This window comes from Anabrus simplex, chromosome 1 (assembly GCF_040414725.1).
Source record: "Anabrus simplex isolate iqAnaSimp1 chromosome 1, ASM4041472v1, whole genome shotgun sequence".
NCBI classification, from domain to species: Eukaryota; Metazoa; Arthropoda; class Insecta; order Orthoptera; family Tettigoniidae; genus Anabrus; species Anabrus simplex.
Genome location: NC_090265.1, coordinates 1,599,185,333 through 1,599,211,246, shown reverse-complemented (window position 1 = coordinate 1,599,211,246; position 25,914 = coordinate 1,599,185,333). Strand labels below are relative to the sequence as shown.

At 38.2% G+C, this 25,914-nt stretch overlaps 1 protein-coding gene across 1 annotated transcript in view; it reads right to left on the bottom strand.

The window, feature by feature from the left end:
* The window catches only part of LOC136881098 (sodium-coupled monocarboxylate transporter 2), a 286,910-nt gene that overhangs the window by 73,680 nt on the left and 187,316 nt on the right, over positions 1-25,914 (bottom strand). The window contains exons 7-8 of the mRNA XM_068229293.1: positions 17,934-18,152; positions 13,968-14,086 (exon numbers count right to left, since the gene is read on the bottom strand). Coding sequence (XP_068085394.1) covers positions 13,968-14,086; positions 17,934-18,152 — 338 coding nt within the window. The remainder of the gene's footprint in view (positions 1-13,967; positions 14,087-17,933; positions 18,153-25,914) is intronic.

The window sequence follows — 25,914 nt, the reverse complement described above, 5'->3', positions numbered from 1 at the left end:
TTGTAGTAAGGATGTAAAGGAGAGTGCATATAAGTCTCTGGTAAGACCCCAACTAGAGTATGGTTCCAGTGTATGGGACCCTCACCAGGATTACCTGATTCAAGAACTGGAAAAAATCCAAAGAAAAGCAGCTCGATTTGTTCTGGGTGATTTCCGACAAAAGAGTAGCGTTACAAAAATGTTGCAATGTTTGGGTTGGGAAGAATTGAGAGAAAGAAGACGAGCTGCTCGACTAAGTGGTATGTTCCGAGCTGTCAGCGGAGAGATGGCGTGGAATGACATTAATAGACGAATAGGTTTGAATGGCGTCTATAAAAGTAGGAAAGATCACAATATGAAGATAAAGTTGGAATTCAAGAGGACAAACTGGGGCAAATATTCATTTATAGGAAGGGGAGTTAGGGATTGGAATAACTTACCAAGGGAGATGTTCAATAAATTTCCAATTTCTTTGAAATCATTTCGGAAAAGGCTAGGAAAGCAACAGATAGGGAATCTGCCACCTGGGCGACTGCCCTAAATGCAGATCAGTATTGATTGATTGTGTCAATCAAAAATACCACTCTACCGCTCAGTCTACCATTACCTGCTTAAATTCTATTTTTGCTTCTTTTGGTCCGTGTCAATATATTGTATCTGATAATGCTAAGGCTTTTACATCTAATCTTTTTCGTAAATTCTGTTTTGACTTGTCCATCTCTCATGTAACTACTTCTGCTTATTACCCTCAACCATCCCTGGCTGAACGGGTTAACCGTAATCTCAGGTCCGCACTTATTGCCTATCATCATGAAGATCATTCCAGGTGGGACACGTCCCTGCATTGGATAGCTTTTGCTTTGAATTCGGCGGTTCATGAATCTCACAAGTTTACTCCAGCTTCTTTGATGTTCAAGTTTGTTCCCAACTCGCCGCTCTCTAACCTCTGGTCTCTGAATGACATTCTACCCGAGACAATAGATCCGGATAACATTAAAGATCTTTGGAAGAAGGCTAAAGCCAATCTTAAAGTGTCTCATGAAAAGGTTAGGGAAAAGTATGATCGTGGACGGAGACCCACCACTTTGAAGGTAGGTGACTAGGTGATGGTCAAGAATTTTGTTCCCGCGGGCAAGCTTGCCCCCAGATTTCATGGGCCTTGTATAATTCTCGATTTTCTTACGCCAGTTACGTTGTTAGTAAGCAATCCAGCCACCGAGAGGATATTTAGGGTTCACCTGTCACAGGTGAAACCAGTGCAAATTTTGTGTCAACTTGCTTCATATAATTTGAAAGGAATATGAAGGTTATATTTTTTTTGAGTTCAACTTTTAAGGCTTTCTGCCCCTTCTATAATATTTTGGTCTTATATGTAAGCCTCGTGTAAAACCTTCCCCGATCCGTTAAACTGCCATTCTGTCCTTGCCTCGGCCATTACCACGCTCCCGTCTCCTGCTTCAATACACACTGTGGCTCGATTTGAGTAAATGCCATGGATATCCGCACGCCGCTGGCCCCTCAACCTCTCCACAAGCCTGTACCCTCAAAGAAGATGATGGTCCAACACAATTCTGCCGCCAAGCTTTAATGTTTCAGTGCCCCCGCAGCCGCGCGGCGCCGTGCAGCAACTGGAGCAGAGGACGGGCCCCCTCGGCCCCAGCGAGAACGACGTGTGCACGGCGAGCCGGAGCTCTCTTCCCGGCCAAGGCTGATGTGCGGCGCACGACCTGCTACTTGCCCGCAGCCTGTATATGTTCACCGCGGGCGCGGCGTGCTTCAACACCTCTGCTCCCCTCATAGTGCGGGCGAGCGGTATCTCAGGGTACTTGAGGGGTCCGAGCGGCCTCCTTTGGACGCAAGCCGCAACGGCCGGTCTGGCCATCCCACTTCATCACCATCTACTACATGAACAGTTACTATAAGTAATGACTACACTTGGGAATTCAACTGCAATATTTGGTGGACTTTGAAAAATTTTTTTTCCTTCACTTTCAAGTATAAAAAGTTATCTTCAGAAATTCAACTTCTACAAATATAAAGACTTTACTTCATCTGCAACAACAAAATTTTGAAACTCAATCAAACCAAATTAAGAAATCTTATAAATGCTTCTGCAATCAATCTTCATATCCACAGCATAACTTGGACCTTGTTTCAAACAGATTTCATGTGTCACCCCTGGAGGAACTTTTTTTTGGGGGGGGGGGGGGGAGGTCTGTACCGGGCGGTACACCTCCACGCCGCTAATTTAAAAATTGCGCCAGGTGAAACTCCTCTGCTGGAGGAAGTCTGAACTTTATCTACGCTGTTAATTCTTTACCTTCTCAGAAGATGTCACCACGTGGAAAATTTTGAGTTTTCGAACTGTGTCATTTTTGATGTGTTTTTTTTTCGCTTGAAGTAAGAAGTGTAAACTTTCTCTCCTAGAGGACACTACTGAAGATCAACAATAGTGCAACCTAGTGCGGAGTCAAAGAACTATTTTGTTGGAGAAAATTTAATTTCAAGAGTTTGTTCTTTGTTAAATTTCTTTCAGTCATTGTTTAAGTTGGCAATATTCACCCCTTCTTTCCCCTTGTGTTGAACCTAACCAATCCCGAATTTCTTAAATTAATTTCTATCCAATCAGATGTATCTTCCCCCAACTTGAATATGTTGCTGTGTCCTACCCAATAAAGTGTTTGTGGGAGGGTGTTTTCATTCCCCTAACGCCTAGAAACTTCCGCGAGAGTATTTAAACTGCTGATTTTTGGGTCTCTCGGCCACTTCTGTTCCATCTTTCAGTGTATTAAGTACATAGCAGGAGGCGGGAAGCGCCTCTTTCCTCGGCAGCGGTCAGCAACAAGGTAATGGCCGATTAATAAATTCTTTCTTTGCTAGCTCAGCAGTTTAACTTTCGGGGCGGGTTCTAAGCGTTCCACTATGTAACCTTTTCCTAAAATGTAACTTCTCTTTTCATCTATTCTCTTGTAAAGCTACATACTGGGATAGAGAGTGCTAACCCTCTCGAGCTCCCACTCACATTGTCTGGAGGTGAACTTATTTTCTCAACCAATTCTTCCGTAATGTAATGTAAATTGTTATTTTCTTAAGTCACCTCTGTAGTATGGGATTAGCCCTTGCACTAACGGCCTAAGGCCAAGTAGGTCTTAAACAAAGTGTATTAGGAGTGCAAGTTCGCCTCCCCTCAAATTGTATTTTAGAGGTCATGTATTAACCTTCTTGTCATTTAATAGACCTCAGTAGGTTGGGTATTTTACCCCTGTGTATATGTCCTTTGAGGACAGCTTAAAGGTAGAGTTTGGTGTGGCCTGGCAGAGGCTTAAAATTGAGAGCGAGTGGCTCTTTTGAAAATTGTATATTGTATGCCTCGAGGAGGCTTTTCAGTGTAATTTGGAGCAAGGGCTCCTAGGTATGAATGGGGTTTTCTGCCCCTCCGTTAAAATTGTGTTTGGGGTAAAACTGAGCTGATTGCCCAAGAATTATGTTTCTGACTTTTGAAGCCCCAAATGGGGTACCTATGTAAATGTATTTTTCAATTGTGTTTCGGCTACTAAGTACCTGTTCTATTTGTTGTTACCTAATTTTGAAAAGAAAATATAACCTTGTTAAATTTTAAAATTAATTTCACTTTAGTAGCTTGAGACCTATTCACCACCCAGCACCTTCTTTCATGCATAACTACCACCCAAAACACGGTAACAATAATAATAATAATAATAATAATAATAATAATAATAATAATAATAATAATAATAATAATAATAATAATAATGTTCTGGACCGTCGTCAAATGTGCGGACCGCGCTGGAAACGGGTCCTGGACGGGTAAGGACTAAGATTGCAGTCCGGCCTCGGCTTCAGTACCGCCAAGGTACCCAAGACTACACCACCCCGGATCTCCTGAAGGATTTGATCCTTATTAAAAATGCTTATAGGAAAACATGGCAAAGATTTAGGGACCCAACTGACCGGGTGGAATACCTGGACGTAACCCGGGAAGTACAAAGTCGATTGCTGGAAAGAAAGATTGAAAAATGGGTAGAAACTTGCCGTAATATATTAGAAAACGAGTCATAACGCGAATTTTGGTGGATTCTCGCAGAAAATGAGTCAGATCACGAATTTCGGCGGACTATATATATCTAAAACAATAAGCATTCAATTATACATTTCAGTATAATACCGTAGCGAAGCACGGGTATCTTGCTAGTCTTACATATCTGACAATGGATCGATGTTTGAATATTACCCAAATCACAAACTTTTAGAGATAATAATAATAATAATAATAATAATAATAATAATAATAATAATAATAATAATAATAATAATTAATAATAATAATAATAATAATAATAATAATAATAATAATAAGCCACGCTGAGTGGCTCATGGTTGAGGCGCTGGTTTTCTGAGCCTAACTTGGCAGGTTCAATCCTGGCATAGTCTGTTGGTATTTGAAGGTACTCAAATAAGTCAGCCTCATGTTGGTAGATCTACTGGCACGTAAAAGAACTCCTGTGGGACTAAATTCTGGCACCTCAGCATCTCTGAAAACTATAAGAGTAGATAGTCGGACGTAAAAATCAATAACATTATTATTAATAATCATTTACTTCTGCCATGCCTCATAGTACTTGATCATCACAACTTTGGACCAAAGTCCAGTTCTTAGTACTGGAGTGGTTAGCTCCAGAACATGACTTTCCATTTGCACCTCTTGTGATTAGACGCTGACCACTTTGCCAGATGTGAAGTGGATTTGAATTGGTTCTTCCATCTTCTCCGCCGTTGGGATATGTCCTCTTCTGCCTTCAAGTCGGTTGACCATTTTTCTCTTCAACTCAGTTGATGCGTGGATGCTAATTTGGCTATGCTTTATTTACACCTATCCTACCTATCTACAGGAACTTCCTCTATCAGCCGTTGGGACATGCTGTGTTGGGATTGAAGGCCCATACTCCAGGGTTATGCTTGGCAATTTCTCAATTCAGAGCTAAACCCCCATGCAAGATGACCGGCCCAAAACTTGCAGACAGAACACTGAAATGCATATCAGTCTGTACCGTAAAGAAGTATGTATGTATGTATGTATGTATGTATGTATGTATGTATGTATGTATGTATGTATGTATGTATGTATGTATTGAACCCATAATTCTACGGTGATAAATAATTGCAGATATTTATTTCAGCAACAAATAACTTTTTTTTTTTGCTAGGGGCTTTACGTCGCAACGACACAGATAGGTCTTATGGCGACGAAATAACATTTTTTGAGAGTAGCCATGTTTTATTTCGAGAGTCTCGCTCCCTTCGTTGGAACAGAAATCACCGTAGCAAGCGAGCCACCCGCTCGTGAAATGCCGGTACACTTCGGTTGATTTCCAGTACCGACTAATTTAACAATTTATTAAAAAACCTTCACAACGAGAGATTTTGTCAGGAATAAAGGATCAATATTATTAATAAAAATTACATGAAGACAGAATCCACAGGGTAAATTTAAATGCAATTAAGCCTGGAGAAAGTTGGCGTCCGTACTGGCGGATTTGCGGCACGTTCCAAGGCCAAATCCTAAGAAAGCCCGCGAAGTTACATGTCAAAAATAAATTTATTACTACCGTTGCAATTATGGAAAAAATATAAAAATATCACCATTGTGAATTGTAATTTTAGAGGAATTTTTGCAATAAATGTCAGGAAGTTTGGTCCAGCGGTTATGGAATTAGAAGATTGCACCACCAAGCTTCATAATCAAGAAAGTGCGGAATTTGTTTCTTAGAAATACCTTATGTTATATATTCATGTCGATGGTTCAAGTAGAGTATTAAATTGAAGGTGATAGAAATTTTCCTGAGCTTCCGCCGACGAAAACTGTGAAGGCATAGATATCTACTTAAAATACATAGCTGATTTCATTTATTCCATTGTGTGTTTGAAATTATCAAAGGAGGTTTGGAGGCTAATCAGAGGCAGGTCTGATTTTGTTATCTTTTGAAACACCAGGCCTATTATTAGGGTGAACGAGACAGAGTCCCTGGAGACAGTTCACAGTCGCCAGCAGGGAGGGAATTACGTTCGCATGCTAAAGAGTGAGGAAAGTGCGTCATTTGTGTTGTTAACTAATAGCGAGTGTAAAATCTGTGTATTTTTAAGTCATTTTTAAGATGATGATACACTGACTGACAGAGCAAATGCAATACCAAGAAGGAGTGGTTCGAAAGGGATGAAAGTTGGGGAAAAACAGAGACGGCACGGACGAATAATTGATGTTTATTTCAAACCGATATGCAGGTTACACAATGCGCACGGCATCGACTCAGTAGGATGTAGGACCACCGCGAGCGGCGATGCACGCAGAAACACGTCGAGGTACAGAGTCAATAAGAGTGCGGATGGTGTCCTGAGGGATGGTTCTCCATTCTCTGTCAACCATTTGCCACAGTTGGTCGTCCGTACGAGGCTGGGGCAGAGTTTGCAAACGGCGTCCAATGAGATCCCACACGTGTTCGATTGGTGAGAGATCCGGAGAGTACGCTGGTCACGGAAGCATCTGTACACCTCGTAGAGCCTGTTGGGAGATGCGAGCAGTGTGTGGGCGGGCATTATCCTGCTGAAACAGAGCATTGGGCAGCCCCTGAAGGTACGGGAGTGCCACCGGCCGCAGCGCATGCTGCACGTAGCGGTGGGCATTTAACGTGCCTTGAATACGCACTAGAGGTGACGTGGAATCATACGCAATAGCACCCCAAACCATGATGCCGCGTTGTCTAGCGGTAGGGCGCTCCACAGTTACTGCCGGATTTGACCTTTCTCCACGCCGACGCCACACTCGTCTGCGGTGACTATCACTGACAGAACAGAAGCGTGACTCATCGGAGAACACGACGTTCCGCCATTCCCTCATCCAAGTCGCTCTAGCCCGGCACCATGCCAGGCGTGCACGTCTATGCTGTGGAATCAATGGTAGTCTTCTGAGCGGACGCCGGGAGTGCAGGCCTCCTTCAACCAATCGACGGGAAATTGTTCTGGTCGATATTGGAACAGCCAGGGTGTCTTGCACATGCTGAAGAATGGCGGTTGACGTGGCGTGCGGGGCTGCCACCGCTTGGCGGCGGATGCGCCGATCCTCGCGTGCTGACGTCACTCGGGCTGCGCCTGGACCCCTCGCACGTGCCACATGTCCCTGCGCCAACCATCTTCGCCACAGGCGCTGCACCGTGGACACATCCCTATGGGTATCAGCTGCGATTTGACGAAGCGACCAACCTGCCCTTCTCAGCCCGATCACCATACCCCTCGTAAAGTCGTCTGTCTGCTGGAAATGCCTCCGTTGACGGCGGCCTGGCATTCTTAGCTATACACGTGTCCTGTGGCACACGACAACACGTTCTACAATGACTGTCGGCTGAGAAATCACGGTACGAAGTGGGCCATTCGCCAACGCCGTGTCCCATTTATCGTTCGCTACGTGCGCAGCACAGCGGCACATTTCACATCATGAGCATACCTCAGTGACGTCAGTCTACCTTGCAATTGGCATAAAGTTCTGACCACTCCTTCTTGGTGTTGCATTTGCTCTGTCAGTCAGTGTATATTCTACAGTCATGAGTGGCTGAATCTGAGGTTAGCTGGCTAAAATGTAGCCAGAAACTCGAAGATGACCGTTACAGGTCTATCTATATTTTGTATTAATGTTGTAGATAGAATTTGTTTGTCCCAATAACATTTTCCAGTGCGTGTGTCGAATTAGTATTTAAAAATGATCAGGTGAAAGTGTTTATATTTCTGGTCGTGTGAAACTCTTCAGGGCAGTAAAAATCACGTTGAGAAACTATAAAATGCGAAGTTTAATAATGTGCTAAAATTCATTCAGATATTGTTCAAACTGATTAAAGTTAGGAATGTAATAACGATCATACAGTCGTGGTGAATACAATAATGTCTAATATCCTATGAGTTTAGAAAAAATAGTCGAAATAATAATAATAATAATAATAGTAATAATAATAATAATAATAATAATAATAATAATAATAATAATAATTACAGCAGGATAAAATTTTTCTATGTTAAAACATGTATTTAACAGAAATGTCGAGTAAGATTTGCGTTCGTTTTTCGAAATCCAGTGAAGTCTGATAAAGTTATATGTATTTGTGGGAAGTTAATATTTGTGACACCGTGTATTTTGTGATACAGGAAATCACGGTATGTTATTTTGTCTTTGAGGTCCAAAAGATGCAATGAAATGAATGAAAAGATTCTTATAAAATTATTCGTCATGGGAGTATCAAGGTTTGAAAGATTTTGAAACAGGAAGAAATGGATTGTTTCGGAATGATATGTTGAGAGAATAGTTGTGTAGACGGTGAAGGCATAAAAAGCCTGTATTTCATGAGTAATGCTGCCGTGATGATAGGCGAAGGAAAATAATTTTTGAGGCATAATATATTTGTCGATGGCGAAGAATTTTTGAGACAGGCTGTATATTAAACGTGATATTTCTGAGGTAGGCTGTATATGAGATTCTGTTAGCAATCCGGAACAGCTGACTGGTTGGATGATAGTCAGATTCGAAAAGAGTGTGTTGTAACACCAATTATGATTTCAAGTCGAGAATTTCCCCATGATAAACAATTTCAGTTGAAGGCTGTAGCTCTCGGCAGTTAAGTCCAAATGATGATTTATGTAAAGTCAGCATAGTGCATGTTATAGTATGCGACCTCAAGAACAGAAGGGCATTCTGAAAACACGGTTGGTGTTATTTAACTGTTGTAACAAATTTCCATTCAGTATATATTTTTTTACGAGACGAGATTACTTACCATTAAATCGGAAACATTGTGGGACGAGATATTGAAGTGATAGTTTGGCTGTGTAGATTCAATGATTTTCGCTTCACTGGATAGTTTGTAGATAGAGATTATTTGGAACAGTGAGATGGTAGGCGATTTTGGGCCTCACACTAGAATTACACTGCGGATTTTGCGATGGTGATGATTACTATTTTGCCGATATTCACGTAAAGTTGGATGTGTGCTGAATTTATTATTATTTTTCCAAACTTCACTGCGTGTCGAGATCGTGTTTGAGTCGTGGATTAATAGCCGCGCGTTATTAAATTTTCATTTCACATTTTTTTGACGAGAAGGGACTTAGTTGCATTTTCAGACTTGTATTCATTCTGGGGCAAGATTCGTTTCATTATGTGCTATAGTTTCGACAAGGTTTCAAGCTAAATATCAGTAATTATGTTTGAAGTTACGATTCCGGCCGACATTTTAGAGGTTGAGTAGACATCCCAGTTTCCGCTCGACAATAGATTTTGGACGTTACGCGTATCATAGGAGTATACTGATGAGTAGACATCCCCATTTACGCTTAATGATAGGTTTAGGGTGCTGCGTGTGTATATAGATGTTATTGTTAGGGTGTGTTGACACTATGTAGGTTCGGCGACCGGGTTAGGGTGTCGTCTGTATATAGTCAAGTCTTAGGTTAGGTGTTTTTGCGAAGTGACTTGAACGATGGTAGTGTCTGCAGTAGTGTATGTAATGCGAAGAGTGTTAGCAAAGTAATATTGGGGTCATGTTTAGGCACAATCCTTACCAGCTAGAAGGTGGTTACATAAGAGCATGGAACCACTAGAGGTATAAACGTGAGTGTTGTCCAACACTGGATACTGAGCCAACGGTGATTGATTATTATTGCCGATTGCCACGCGCGTTTGAGTTCATTGAACTTTAGTATTTTAATTTTATTTTCCTGACTTAATTATTTTGTCGTTCAGACGTCCGATTGCTTTAATAGTGTGCATGTGGACACTTAGCATATTTATGTGAGACTTGAGTTATGAATGCGGTTTCGATTCGTCAGCTGTGAATATATTTTATTTTCAATTTTCGTTCTTTATTTTTATAATAGGTATGACTTTGATCTATCAATAACTTGTAGTTAGTTTCTTGGGACAAACATAAGTAGACGGATTTGTAATGGTAGTCATAATTTGTCGAATGGAGAGATTTCCTAATATTTCCCTTTGGTATTTTTGTATTTTATTGTATCATGTGGACTTGTAAGTTTATTAAACTTAACATAACCATTTATAACCCGAAAGTTGGTTTTATAAGAATATTTTTCAACTGATTTACTACTTTTTTATTTAACTACAGTGTTTAGCATTCCTTCTAAATGCATGATGGATAAGTATTTCCTGCATTTCGCAGTTTTGTTTCTTCAGAACGACGTAACGTAAGATCCTCTCGGATCAAGTTGTTGTTGGTTCCTTCTGAACAGCTGTTTGGGTGGTGCATGCTTCAGCATCAGGATTATTCCATAACTTAAGGGTGTCATGAGATGACAACACATGGTGGAATTTAATTTTTAATTATGACAGCTGCTGTTAACTTGTAGTGAACACCATGCTTTCCAGTAGTATTTCGCAACCCATCCAAAGCAACTGATAGTCAATTTGGTTCAATTAAGGGTCCATTAGGCGGGTGTTCCCATATCCGACAGGGTATTAGACTGGTGGATAACCTTAATTAAATATAAATCTGGAATACTACTTGTTCAAGGTCAGATTTTCCACGGATCATGTGGATTAATTCTCAGTTATCGTTTGGATCAAAAGGTGCCCGATTTTCAGGTTTTATTTTCGTTTTTCTAATTTTCGCTGTCCACTAATTTGTGATATTTTCTACTTTCCTCCAACGAAAGTTCTTCGATAAATGTTAAAAAATATAACATTCACGCATTGCAATGTGACTGCGTTTAAATGTTAAATAATACATTTTTTTGATGAATGATTTTATAAACATACTTTTTTGCATTTTGATAATTTAATAAAATCTAGTAAGCACATATTTGCTCCACATTTCAAGTAGTTAGGCTCTCTTACGAACCCCGTCGTTTGGTCAAGATCGTGACCGAAATATACCCGTTACGCCCCAAGATTTAAGAGTTCAATATTGCTCTATTGCAGCAGGTGTATATATGTATGTGTGTGTGTGTGTATGTATTGTACCATTACGTTACAGTTGAGATGATCATTAACATGGAAATGTAGCGGATAAAATGGCGCGGAGCAGCTTCAGACAGCGCAAATATATATGAAATGTATCCATGTGGCATGTTGATCATAATTAGAAGGCGGAGACTTATAAAGACCGGCGGGAAAGAAAAGAGTTTCTTCGATAGAACAACTATGGTCCTTAAAATAATCGAATTCATTCTATTCTTAACTACTTTGTAAGAGAAGATCACATTTAAAAGATAACAGTTTTACTGCAAGCTAAGAAGAATATTATCAGCGTACGAGGAGAAAGCCGAGAGATAAAATATATTTGAATGAAGAATTTAGTTATTTACACCTGCAAAAATAACCTGAGACGAGAGGAAAACGTATATACTTTCGTTTTAAAATATTGAAGTTAAGAAATGCTACGGACCAGTAAAGGATTGAGAAGGAAAGGGCCAGTTGCATTATAATAAGTGGCCGGATACCGTCAAAAACTGCAGATATATTAATCAGAAGCTCTAGTCAACATTCAGTAGCTGAAATATTTGACGAGAACAAGCTTTATTGGAAATATATAGATATTTAGAGCACAACATTTGAGTATTAAAAATACCAATAGCCATTCTTACGTCCTAGAAAACTCAAAATGGAAGATCTAACTATGTATTCTACCCAAATAATGTTGTCTTCTTATTGCATGGACACCGGAGATATGATGAAACACGCTTAAACTGGTGGAGGAAGACTACCTGAGATGCCTTAACTCAAGTAAGACTGCCGAGACCGATGCCCAGCTGTGACGTACACGAGACCAAGGCTGAGTCCTCAGAGATGGCATAAGAAGCGAGAAGGAGCCAGCAGTTTACCCAATCGAGACGAGATAAGTAATAAGTTTCCAAATTACCAGTTAAAAGTTTTTTGTAGTTGTTGAAATATAATAGTAGGAGTGCAGAATTGCATACAAATAAATAATATGTGCCAGTATGTGAATATCAGTGCTAGATTTTAAGAAGTTAACCACAAGCGTGTGCCAATTTGAGTAATAGATATACCATGCTCGTAAGATGATTTTAGGTTACTATAAGCACATATGGAATGTGAATATCGATGTTTATGTACCAATATACTCGGAAAGATCATTTAGCGTTGAACTAGGCGAGATTAAGAAGAGAGTCTGTGAATTACAGAGTAAAACCTGGATATTGCAAAGACCAAATCGGCAGACATGGCCATTATGACTGTATTATAAGAAGAAATGGATTAAATATTGGTAATTCGTGGTTAATAAGAAGAATTTGTGGTCGATGGACTAGTAAACCGTAACAAAGAGGTTGTTTAGAAGAAATGAGATGAGAATTGATATATACAGATGAGTCTGGAAGAAGAGATATATGAGAATTATGAAGTATTGATAGTATTGGAGAATATTAATTGTTCATTGTGTAAGCAATGCTTGGAAGATGATGTTACGGATTTATGTGTTAGTTACGGTTATTGTATGATAAATAAGGCGCAATCAGCGAGGTTAGGTCATATTCATATGAGTATAGAGATACAGTCCAGGTGACTGATGGTCGATTGGTAGTATAACATGAGAGATTATGCTAGGTTAATTGAATCTCACATACTTTATGGAGTAGATATAGGGATATGAAGGAACATCGCTTTACAGATCAAATGTTTCACAATGTGAATTTAGATTGGTCAATTGAATTACAACATAGTATTGGCACAGCGGTAAATAATATAAGAGTTTATTTTAATTACAGTAACACATAAATATGTAATCGCACTGCACGATTTTCATAGTTTGAACTGATCGGTTATTCTATTAATGGCACTTACTGATAAAATACACTGGCATGTCTGAATGAATATGACAAATTTTACTTGGTATGCTTATATACATAGTAATTTAAAGTGTGATGACATTTTGAAACCATATTCAGGAAACTTAATGATTATCTCGTATCTCGAAACAGTTAATACAAAAATCCAAACGAACTAAATATGAAGAAACTCTACTCCCTCCTGAAATAAAGAATTAATCCTCATTTGCCCCATGAATTGTTTGAATGCAAGAAATCATTAACTGATATGATTCAACAAAGTAATAATGACAAGTTATGAATGAAAGTTTATGGTACATCCAGTTTCAACTATGTCAATGGAAATAATTCATGTATTCAAGTTAAAAATGTAACATAACTGCATTTTCTTTTCTCTAAAGCCCTTAATTCAATTTTATTTTATTTGATATCATATTAGCATGCTAATAAACTAGATTTAGGATAATTTCTGCGTTTCCTTTCTGAGAATAGGTAATAATAAGTAGCCATAAGATCGTATAAGTGCCAATAGTAATAATCTATGATATGATATGAGCGATATAATGGTTAATTGCTTGATTTTGGGGGTTGAATGATTGATATGCGAATATCTTTACTCTTCAACGAAACCTGCGATTATATTAACAGAGTTGATGGACTAAGTTGATATATTTTACCCTGAGTAGCTAGCTGGAACATATATTTCCTACCGCCGTACATGATTTACGCAATTAACCCCTGTTCTTGAAAAGATTAGTGAAAGAATGGTAGATGGAAGGGTGTAGTATGTATGTATGTATGTATGTATGTATGTATGTATGTATGTATGTATGTATGTATGTAGGTAGGTAGGTAGGTAGGTAGGTAGGTAGGTAGGCAGGCAGGCAGGTAGGTAGGTAGGTAAAAACTAAGAGTTGCATAAAACCTAGTTATAAGGGGCTGGTGGTCCACTCTGTATATATGAGGCACATGTTATCTATGATGTATTAGTAAATCTTAAACATTTTTATCCTTGACCCCAGTAATTTCAGATTGATATAGTATCGCTGTATTTTGACTAAATTTACTTATGAATTATTTCATCACTGACAAAAATTGAATAACTGAGAGTAGAGAATTAGGAAACTTACCAATAATCTTTAGAGACATTAAATGACGTTGATCTGGAAGGTTCTTGAAATAAGGAAACTGACAAAAGAAGTCCTCCCATGTTACTGTTGATAAGGAGTTGATTACTGAAACATTGAGGCTGTGAATATGAAAGAAAAAGTAGTAAAGAAATCACATGTATATTAAGCTGTTATGGTTTGTGAAAGATTCCTTATTCTTATCCAGCATATCACAATTCCACATATACATTAAACAAGGAAAGATTCAGGAATAGATAGCTGCATATTGAGAATAACATCAGTTCTTCATTCTGGTTGTATTAATTCTTTTATAGTATATTCTATGTCAGCCTAATTCTGATCTCTTTTAAATTTAATCATCAATAATTAGCAGTTCAGTAATGCTTGGTAAATTCAAAAATGCTTGGATATCAGATTACACTAATTTCCTTTACAGACCATCGAATTATTTGGGGAAAGTCTTAATGGCTGATGTAGTCTCATGGTTGCCCATCAGCAGTCAATTGAATGATCCAATATAACTCATGATTTCTATTTAAAATCATCATAATTCTCTAATAATGAGGTTTAATTGGGGTCAAGGGTATCTTCCACAGTATCCAGGCCTTTTCATAGGGTCCACGTCCTCATGATGTTACGAAAATAAGTTGATTTGATTTTGAGAACAAATAAACATTATAAATTAACCTTGTCATGCAGATGTTGGGTTTAACTCCATATCTGTCGGAGGCTGGATGGAACCCCAAATTCAAAGTACCATCAAAGGTTATGCGGTTATAATGAACATTCAAAAACTGATGGTGGTGCGCGAGCCGTGAAAGGCATGATCAGAAATGAGGTAGTTTGCCACTGCTTTCCTCACTGGGCCAGAAAGTGCAGCATGAGACGCCCTATGAGTAACACCTTTCATAACATCCAGACGCATTAGTCATGGTCTGAATGTCATTACTCAACATCACGCATACCTCAGCAGCTTCTATACTGTCACAGTTTCCAGTTCGGTGGTAACTACATTTTAGTCTGGCCTGTGCCAAGAGACACATGCAAATATACTGCAGCTGTCAAAAAATGGCCACTAAATGTAGTGGATGTGAATTTACAAATATGTTGGAAGAGAGTGAATGAATGCTGGGCTATATTTATTAGAATTGTGACAGTAGTAAAACCTCTCCCCGAGTTTGAAATCCTGCTATACCAAGTGACAACAGTGAAATCTAACTGAAACTGTCTGTTCACCATGTCAACAAAATTTAATATATCTTAACTAGACGTCTAGTTAAGTTTGACTTATTTTTGAGATATCACTACTGTCTGAAACTTTGATCAACCAATCAAACAGTTTATTACATCATTGTTCTAGAACAGTCAGCCAGCCCCACTATATACAGAATATAGCTGTGGATTGGAGCCCAAAGTGTTAATCTTCATCGGGACTTTGAGTGTGCTCCACTAGTTGAGGAGGTCTCCTTTGGGAGTTGGTTACAGAGGTTGAAGCTGGCATAACGTAAAGCAGAACTTCATCTACGTGTGACAAAGGTAAGATCCAATGTTCCCTTTGACATGTAACAGTTGGGTCAACCTGTATTTCCACTAAATTTTATGTAGCGTTTTCTTCTTTTATTAGGACTTAATATGAAGATTTTCTAGGCAGTATACAGACTTAATGTAAAAAACCCTCATGGGGACTATGTGAAAGGACACACGAGTGTATAACCTCATTTTCCTTATTCACTTTGTTTCCTGGTGACTAAGTTTCCTATTTCTAAATTTTCTACCCTGTTTTCAGATTAAAACTTTTCTTCCTTTGTCACCAAGTAGCATGGCTTATCCTCTGTATCATCGGGCCTTAATCCCTGTTAGGTTTTATCATAAGTCTTGTTCTCAGAGTGCTTGGGTGGGTTCAGCCTCCATTTCATTTTTGTTCTTGGCCTTTCCATTAATCTCTGTTTTCCTTTCCTTGGCCATGTACTGTTGTATGAGCTTTGGCTCCTGTACTTTCTGGATCTTTTGATCCATATTTTTTGTGTGGCTCTCCTATGAAATAAGGGTAGCGAGTGTGAAAGCTGTTTAAGCTTTTAACTCTCAGCATAGGAGGACTTTCACTACCTGGCTATCCTGCGCAATGGGAGGAGTACAGCGTCAAGCATGCTATGAATGCAGGATTTGAGTTAATCGAGCATAACTGACAAACGTTTCAATGAATTTTACCAAACTTTTCAGTGTACTATTAATGCATAAACACACATACAGCATAAGTTACTGGAATTACCTAAGGTCATTGTAGTGGAGGAATCTTGTAATGCTTTCAGTTCGAACACTGCAAATGGCTGAACCAAATATAAAAGTAACTATTTCTCAATTTTTTGAGAAATAAGATCTCAATATAGATTTCTGTACTATGCTTATTAACATATAAACTGCAAAAACCACATACATTTCGTATACAGTAACTGGTACCCTTTAATTTACCCTCGACTGGAACAGAAATAACATACCATGTGAACACATGTGATGTTAAGGAAAAATATCCGCATGTTATACTACCATTTTTACGAACTAGAAGTAAAAACACAACTGAAAATTTTTCACAGGATACAATCAATTCTTTGCAGTATTCTGAGGCCCATAATCTGTTGTGAACATTTCCCTTTGTCCTCTGTAATTATCCATGTCTTTCCAAACAAACCCAACATCGATAACATTATGGACGATATTTTCCCGCGTATCACAAGCAACATCACTGTCATGATCACTACTTTCACTCTCAGATTCTATATCCTGTTTTACAAAACAAACTTTCTGTATCATCATTTGCTAAAATATCATTAATTTGAATCTGTGATCACAAAAAAGGTTTAGCTGCTATGGTGTCAACAACAGAACTTGCTTTTTCAGGCACGATATAACATACGTAACCGATAAAAACTCGATAGATATCATATCAAATGGAAAATCGATGCTTTGTCTATAGATATATCTCATTACATTTGTAATAGTTCAAGAACTGTTCACTAGATAGAAGCATAAAGCAGAAGCTGCTATACGCATCCAATGCACATCACTCCACGACAGAGAGCATTAGGGGGTTGGCAGGCAGTGTACGGCACTCCATGTTAAGAACAGAAAATAGAATTCTGCCAGAGGTGTTTTGATGTGAAGTCATTAATGTAAATTCATTAACCTAATGTGAATTCAAGGCCCATTCAGCCACTGTAAAATATTAATTCTATTAACTATCCAGGGTTTGAGACCCTTCTAATGTAACTCTGAAGTCGAGGGTTCAATTTCCCTTGTGGTAACATTATTCCAGAAGCTCCAGCTTCTTTCAATTATGAACATGTACTGTTCTATATTCCCTCTGCTGGGGAACTTCTCTTGTAAAGGTTGATGCCTCACCAATCAATGCCAAAGATGTGTAAATTTATAATATCTATTGGTCTGGTTTAACTTGCGAGCGCTTCCTCCCTGATTGTAAACCTTCTAAGCTTTTTGTTAATTTCCAGTTCTTAAATCTCTGTTGTTGTTTTCTTTTGGCAAGTTTTCTAAGAAAAGAAAATGAATTTCAGTAATTACAGTTGTCAAAATGTTTTGGTTCTTGCTTTGCCCAACCATTTAACCCTCATGCTTGTTTACCTCTTGGGTCCACTAATAATAATAATAATAATAATAATAATAATAATAATAATAATAATAATAATAATAATAATCGTATGGCCTCAGCTACCGTGTGCAGACATTTCGATTTGACGCCATCTGGCTGTCTGCTCGTCAATTTCGACGTTCCGTTTTACTCCAGGTCCGCTAGATGGCAGACAGAGTACACCTGATCTCTCTTGGGCGTCTATGGCTGAGATTTGATTAATTTTGTCGGGTAAATACCAAATGTATCACCAGAGATCTTTTACATGCCGACATCGTACGACATGGAGTGTCGAAATCTCTGTAACAAGAATAATAGTACTTTACCTGAGAGAACCATTGAAGAGTGTTGCAAGAAAGACTCCCAGAACTCCAGGTAGGAAGTAAAATTGATCTTGCACAAAGAATGGTGCTATTTCATCAATATTGTTTATTAGACCCGATGAAAGTGGATCACAGTCAGCATAGGTGGCGAAGATGGCCATGCCGGCTATCCAAGATAAGCTGAAGATTATCGTTATTACAGGGATGTTGAGTAGCAGAGACCTGGGAACCAAGATAACAATTGGTTTTGTTACTCGTGTAAAGATAATTCTTCATTTATGCATAATGAAAGGACATTTTTCTTCTAATAATTCCTAGATGTGACTTGAAATTTTAGTTACAGATATGTAGAGTCACTAACCACAGTAAGTAAATTTATATCTTTGCGTTCCACAAATTGTGTAGCTCATTTCACCTCCTGAGTTGAGCTCATACCAGAACCCCTTCCAATATTAAATCTCTGACAGAGCAGAGAATCAAACCTCGACCTCTGAGGATGGCAGGCCCTCCATCAAGCGAAATTAAGTTTAATCCAGTACTTTTATTTTTGTTACCGGTACTTGTTCTTTACGTCACACTGGCTCAGACTGATCTTATGGTGATGATGGTATAGGATAGGACAGAACAAAGAAGGAACCAATCATAGCTTGAACTAAGGAACAGCCCCAGCATTTGCTTGGTGTGAAAATGGGAAACAACCAAAACATCTTCAGGGCTGTCGACAGTGCGGTTTGAACTCACCACTTCCTGAATACAAGCTAGCTGTTACGTGACACAAACCAAGTAGTCAACTTACTCAGTAAACGCAACCAGGCTGAGAAGCTCAGACAGTTGAGGCGCTGGTCTTCTGACTCCCACTTGGCAGGTTCAATCCTGGCCCAGTCCGATGGTTATTTGAAGGTGCTCAGATATGTCAGCCTTGTGTTCGTGGATTTACTGGCACATAAAGGAAATCCTGCAGGACTAAATTCCAGCACCTCGCCGTCTCCAAAAACCGTAAAAGTTGTTAGTGCAGAAACGTAAAGCCAATAACATTATTATTAAATCCAGTATAAAAGGATCCAAAATCTTTGTATTCTGCCATTGAAGAAAGGTTGGGAAAATGGGGTATATTACTTCTTTTCTTTTGTACTGAAAAAATATTTGATAGGAACTGTTGCTGGGCTGTCCTACAAGTTACAGTTGATGACAAAGTTTCAGGAGGGGCAGATACATGTGATGGCACCTTCAATAGCTTTTCAGGACCTGATATTTGAGTACCATGTACATTTAAAGATAAAAATTTCATAATGTTCCGTATTGAAATGTATCACAATGAAACTGAAATAATAAATAAGGTAGTTCAATATATTCAATACAAATAAATATGAAATGTATTATTACATTCCTATTTAATTAAAAGCGGAAGCGGTACCGGTTTCGACCCTAATCTGGGTCATCATCAGCCGAATAAAATGCACAAAACAATGCATAGGTAAATAAGAAATTAAAGAGTGAGTCTTTCACAAAAACAGTTGAAGAGGCAAAATATGTTAATAGGGATCGGCACTGTGCAATTTTAAATCGTAAAATCTAGAAGAAACAGAAAGTCAGTCACATGTAAGAAGTAAGGCGCAATCTTCTGAATAGCAGCACAACACACGCAAATTTCAGCACTGTCTCATAATGTTTACAAGAAGAGGTGAAAAGTTAAATGAGCCAGCGAATGAGGCGCGAAGTCACAATATAATTAATGAATATGAAGTACCAAAATTGTTTAGAAGTTGAAGACGAGTCGCTTGATTGAAGCGAATTGCTATCTCCTGAAGATCAGCGCAACACACTCAATGTCCTGCACTGTGCTTTCAAATGCCGACTGAACTTGGTGAATAGCTTGATGAACCAGTCTGTAATTGCTTCGGTTGCGAAAATGTGTGTATATATAAATAATACAATTTAATATAATTTAAGTACGTAAACAGGATCTTGTAGATTCTTTAGAAAAAATACAATTGTGAAGAGAAAAATGGTAAAAAGCGCAATACCGGAAACAAATGAAAAGCGTACATGCACAGTGCGCTACTTCTTGAAGATAAGAATTCAGGTCGTAATTGAGGTAGTCCAACGCAGCGCAAAGTATGAGTTCAAATTTGAATGTAAAAACCCAAAATGCAGGTGGCACTATAGTATATACAGTTCAATTCGAAAAAAGTAGTTTTTTTGTTTTTTGAGAGGAGAGGTGAAAAGAAAAGATAGAATAAGTTATTAAAGGAAGAGGATTAGTAGATAAGAGAAGATAAAAGGGTTGGAAGTTGAAAGAAGATGGGAAAGAATAAGATAGGGAATTAAAGGAGGAGTATTTTAGGGTGGGTTAGGAGGGTGGGTTATTGGAGGTAGAAAACGTGGGTAGGAACTTTGTAAGGCATGGAAAATTGAATCTGGGTTTTGAAACTTAGAATTTTTAAGAATAATTAGGAAGTCAAATAGGATATTGGGTTTTTCAGAAATATGATTGAAATTAGGGTTGAAGTATTGGTCAAGGTGAATAAAACAATTTTCAGTAGTGTTTAGGACGAGGCCTTTGTTAATGATTTTAAGTATTTTTATGCCTTTTTCAATATAGGTGAAATTATGCTTGGAGTCTTGTATGTGTTGTTCTATAGCAGAGAATCTGTTGTATTTAATGGCGTTGATGTGTTCGGAGTATCTGATGTTTAAGCTGCGGCCAGTCTGTCCGATGTATGAGGAGCTGCAGTTGTTATATTTGAATCTGTATATTCCAGAATTAGAAAAAGCATTCGATTTGTTTACTGATTTCGAGTTGTGTAATATATCAAGGTTTCTGTTATTGGTTCTAAAAGAAATTTTCATGTTGTGTTTTTTAAGAACATTAGTTATTTTATAAGCACCTTGAGTGAAAGTAAAAGTGGAAAATGCAGTGGGTTTGGCTTTGACTTTTGATAACGTAGTTTTAGGATGGTGTTTGAATTTGTTGATGATACGGTTTGTGAAAGAGTCACCTCAGTAGCTTTTGTATTGAAAAGTTTGAACTACCTTATTTATTATTTCAATTTCATTGTTAAAATGTACATTATCAAAACTACATGAACTGGTAGAATGTTGGGTTAAAAAAATAATCTCCTTCTATTTTTCTTCTTCTTCTTCTTCTTAACTTTCTTTCAATGTGTTTCATCTATTAGGAACCGTTTCCTGTAATTAAGTTTTTGTTCATATAAATCGTATGGGGTCTTTTGCTCACTGTCCATGTACCGCGAGGTACACCTCAACTCTGCACATTCAAAAGATGCACCTTAAAGGGCTCTATCTAGCAAACAAAGTGTGAAACTACTACTGCGTGAATCTAATCTATGGATAGAGGTCTGATGAGAATGGTTCCGAACAGGTGTACACTATTCTAGTATAGGGCGTACCATAGACACATACAGCAATCGATAGGTAGCTAAGTTTGAAAATTCTCTAGAATATCTAGTAATGCAACCCAATCTTTGAAATGCTTTCTTACAAATATTTTCAATATGTTCATTAAACGATAGGTTATAACTGAATAAAACACCAAGGTCATTAACTTGTGAAACAGGAGTTAGAATGTTGTTATTACTAAATTTGTACTGAAATGATATTTTTTTCTTGTTTTTAAAAAACAATATTATTTTACATTTCTCATGATTACGTTTCAACCCATTTTGAATGCAATACATTTCCAGATGATGTAAATCTCCTTGAAGTTTTAAACAATCAAATGGACAATTAATTTGCATAACATTTTTCGCATCGTCAGCAAACAAAAACAATTCAGAATTCTTAAGTATATTTTAATGTCATTTATGTAGAGAGTAAAAGGTAAGGGCGCAAGGTGGGACCCTTGAGGAACTCCACTCATAACAATAATAGGTGCAGAAAAATGACTCCTTATTTTAACAATCTGCAGGCGATATTTAAGATACGATTCAAACCATGAGAGGAGAGGCCCATTAATTCCGTAGCCTGTTAGTTTTTGCAGAAAGATATCGTAGTCAAGAGTGTCAAAAGCTTTTGAGAAGTCTGTATAAATGCAGTCCATTTGGGAGTGGTTCTCTATTGCATCCAAAGGAAGTGACAGAGTAAAAGAAGACTGCTAGACGTTGACCGTCCTGAAAAGAATCCGTGTTGCTCATCAATGATGATGTTTCTAAAGAGAGGTGTGATTTTGTCAAGAATTATTGAGTCAAAAATTTTGTAAATATGAGAAGAAATTATAACTGGTCTATATTGTTTTATGTCAGTTTTATCACCATTTCTGAAAACTGGACTAACAAATCCTTTCTTCCATTCCACTGGAAAAACGCCTTGGTTTAATGATAAGTTGAACAGATAAAAGAGTGCTTCACATAAAATAAATGACCAGTACTTGAGCAGGTACGTTGAAACACCATCAGGTCCGACAGTTTTCTTTAATTCCAGAGATATCAGTTTGTTGTAAATTTCTGCCTTACTAATGTTTATAACTGATAGATTGACAGAGAAAAGATCATCATATGACGTACTACTACTATTCTGATAAGAAGAATAAACGGATGAAAAGTGGTTAGAAAAAAGACTGACAATATTTTCTCCAGTATCGGCTGTAACTTCATTAAGATGCATTGTTGAAGGAATATTATTACATGACCTTTTAGAACTTTGATATTGCCAGAATTTCTGTGGATGGGAAGTAATACTTCGTTCACTGTTCTAGACATACATTGTATAGCAAGATTTAGATTCAGACTTGCATTCATTTCTTAATTTCGAGAAATGCTGATAATCACTATTGAGACCTGATATTTTGTATCGCTTGTGTGCTTTCTTCTTTTCAATAATCAGGGACTTCAATTTGTGATTAAACCACTTTGGGAATTTGGGAGTCTTAAAATTCCGTATAGGGATGTAAAGTACCATGCCGTAATGTAGTACTGAATAGACGATTTCTACTGCTTTATCAATTGATACATTTTGAAACATCTCCTCCCAGATTAACTGTGACAGATAATAATTTAGTCCATTATAGTCACCATATCAAAAGGCAAAATAAAAACTATCAGCAGGCAAGGAATTGTATAGCTCATTTATAGGTAAAGAAATCTCGAATGCTGGGTGGTGTCTATCGAGGGGGACAATGCATTCATTACTAGATTTTACTTCAATGGAACTGGAGTTACTGAAAACCAAATCAAGAAGGTGATTTAGAAAATTCGGGGTAGCATTAAACTGATTTAAACAGAGATAAGAAAAATTGTCTATAACTAAACTGGACTGCATAGTGTGGTTACCTACTGACATAAGGCCAGAAGATGTTTCTTCATTTACTATCCAATTAAGATGTGGTAGATTGTAGTCACCAACAATGAGCGATAACTGGTTGCCAAGATTTGACATAATTTTTTTCAACAGCACTGCAATGTTCGAAATATTTTTGGATAGGAGACTTGGGTAGAATGTATACAGCACCAATGATTAACTTTGTGGTGTTAAAAGTCAGGGACACAAACAACTGTTCAACTGTGTTAATGCACGGTATCAGAGTAGGTTTAAACCTCTTGTTAATACAGATCATTCCCCCCATGGGATGCCTTCGTACTCGTTAAAGAAGACCTATCACATCTGAAAATTGAATACGTTTCGAGTCCGAGTTCCATATCACTAATTTCATCATTTAAGTTTGTTTCGGTTAATACGATGAAGTCATAGTCAGCTAAACATGAAGAAATTTTAAGTTCAGTTAGTTTGCTTCGAAGTCCATTTACATTTTGATAGTATCCTCTAAAGTGTTCAACTAACCTTGGTGCTTTCTTAGTATCTTGGATGTCATTTTCCACAATAGACCTACTAGTAGATATTTTTGTTTCTACAGGTTCATTGAGTTTAGTGATCTGATAAGAATCTAACCTAGTCTGTGTACCTTGCACATTAACACTATTCCCCAATACAGTTTTAAAAGAACCTAACCTATATAGACTACGAGGAGTTTTAAAAGAACCTAACCTATATGGACTACCATGAGTATTAATACCATTCCTCGATTCTAGCATGAGAGATCGATCTATATCGGTCACTTTATCTAGATTTTTAGAGGAATGGAATCAGGTACAGATTCCACATCTTGAATTGAATTAGCAAACTCTATTATACGATTTAAAACATACCTTTTTCCCAACCTATTTAGGTGCAGACCATGCCAGGTATAAAATCTTCTTCCCAAATTACTTATATCTACATATTTTACATTCTTGAAGTGCCTACATAGTTTCAAAAGTTCTTCATTAACCTTGTTTACCTCCTTGTTAACACAAGACCATGTCGGAAGATAAGGTCAGTGAGGAACAGAAAATACCACAGCACTGGTGTGATGTAACTCCTGTAGTCTCGATCTGCATTATTTCTTCCCACGTCGTTCCTCCCTGCTAAATAAACTGCAACCCCCACAGCTCCTAGATTTTCACAGTATTCCATCTCAACAACAGACAACCCAATAGGACTCTGGAAGTCTACTTTGATGGTACACAACTTACCCACAATAAGGAACCAACATATCTGGAAGTCACGCTAGACAGGATTCTGTCGTTTAAATCACATCTCACAAAAACTGCTGCGAAACTGAGAAGAAGAAACAACATCATACAAAAGCTTTGTGGAACCACGTGGGGCTCATCCGCCACAACTCTGCGGACGTCTGCGTTGAGCTCGGTATATTCTGCGGCGGAGTACTGTGCACCAGTGTGGTTTGAACAGCGCCCATACTAACAAAGTTGATGTCCAACTAAAGAGTACTATGCGCATTATTACAGGAACAATCATGTCTACTCCCACCATCTGGCTGCCTGTCCTAAGTAACATACCACCCCTAACCTGCGAAGGAAAGTAGCTTTGATCAGAGAATACAACAATATCCTAGCAAACCCTGGACTACCGGTACACTCTGATATCTCAGACCTCAAAATCAAACGACTTCATTCGAGACATCCACCTCTTGCAGCCGAAATCAATCACATCGGATCAACATCACCGATTCCTGGAGGGAAGAATGGATGCAAAATGCTCCAGCTACATGCCTGAAAATGCCATGCATCGATAAGACAGTTCCAAGGTTTGATCACCCTCGCAAGGCATGGTCAATGCTCAACCGACTCAGGACGGGACATGGAAGATGTGGGGATTCACTTTTTAAGTGGCGAATGCTCTCCTCACCGCTATGCGACTGTGGTGCACCGCGACAAACTATTAAACACGTCAGGGAGGAATGCAGCATCAGAGCATATGGAGGGCCATATGAAGACTTCTTGATGGCAACCCCAAAATGTATTGAGTACATACAAGGTCTAGATATTTGTTTGTAGTTTTGTTCATTGGTTATTGTTGTTCATTTGTAATAATGTATTTGTATGCCATACGCTAAATAATAATAATACTCACCTTATCGAATACAAGACTGAGGTTACGGATTCGATTCCCGTTAGGTTTCTGCATTATAGGCTTTCTCCACCTAAAATGAAGGCTCTTAAGGAAATCATCGATCAGATGCTAAAGGATGGTATAATTTGACCTTCTAAGTAAGCGTATTCATCGTTCATTTTTCTTGTACCGAAACCCCAAGGTGGCTTCAGGCCTGTGATTGATTATAGGACTTTAAACCGTAAGGTGGTGTTACAATCTGTGCCCCTTCCCGATCTTCACTCTTGTTTTTCGTGTTTTCGGAAATCCAAGTTCTTTGCCATTCTCGACCTTATCAGGCATAGAACCAGATCCCTCTAGCTGAAGAATCAAAACATCTAACTGCTTTTGTCACGGATTGGAACTTATATGAGTACAACCGTGTGCATTTCGGTCTCCCCATGGGTGTAGCTGTTCTTACTAGATTGCTAGATAGGGTCTTCTCGGACATCAAATTTGAATACTTGTATCACTACCTTGATGATGTCGTCGTATTTTCTGAGACCTTTGAAGAACACCTAGATCATCTAAAGGAAGT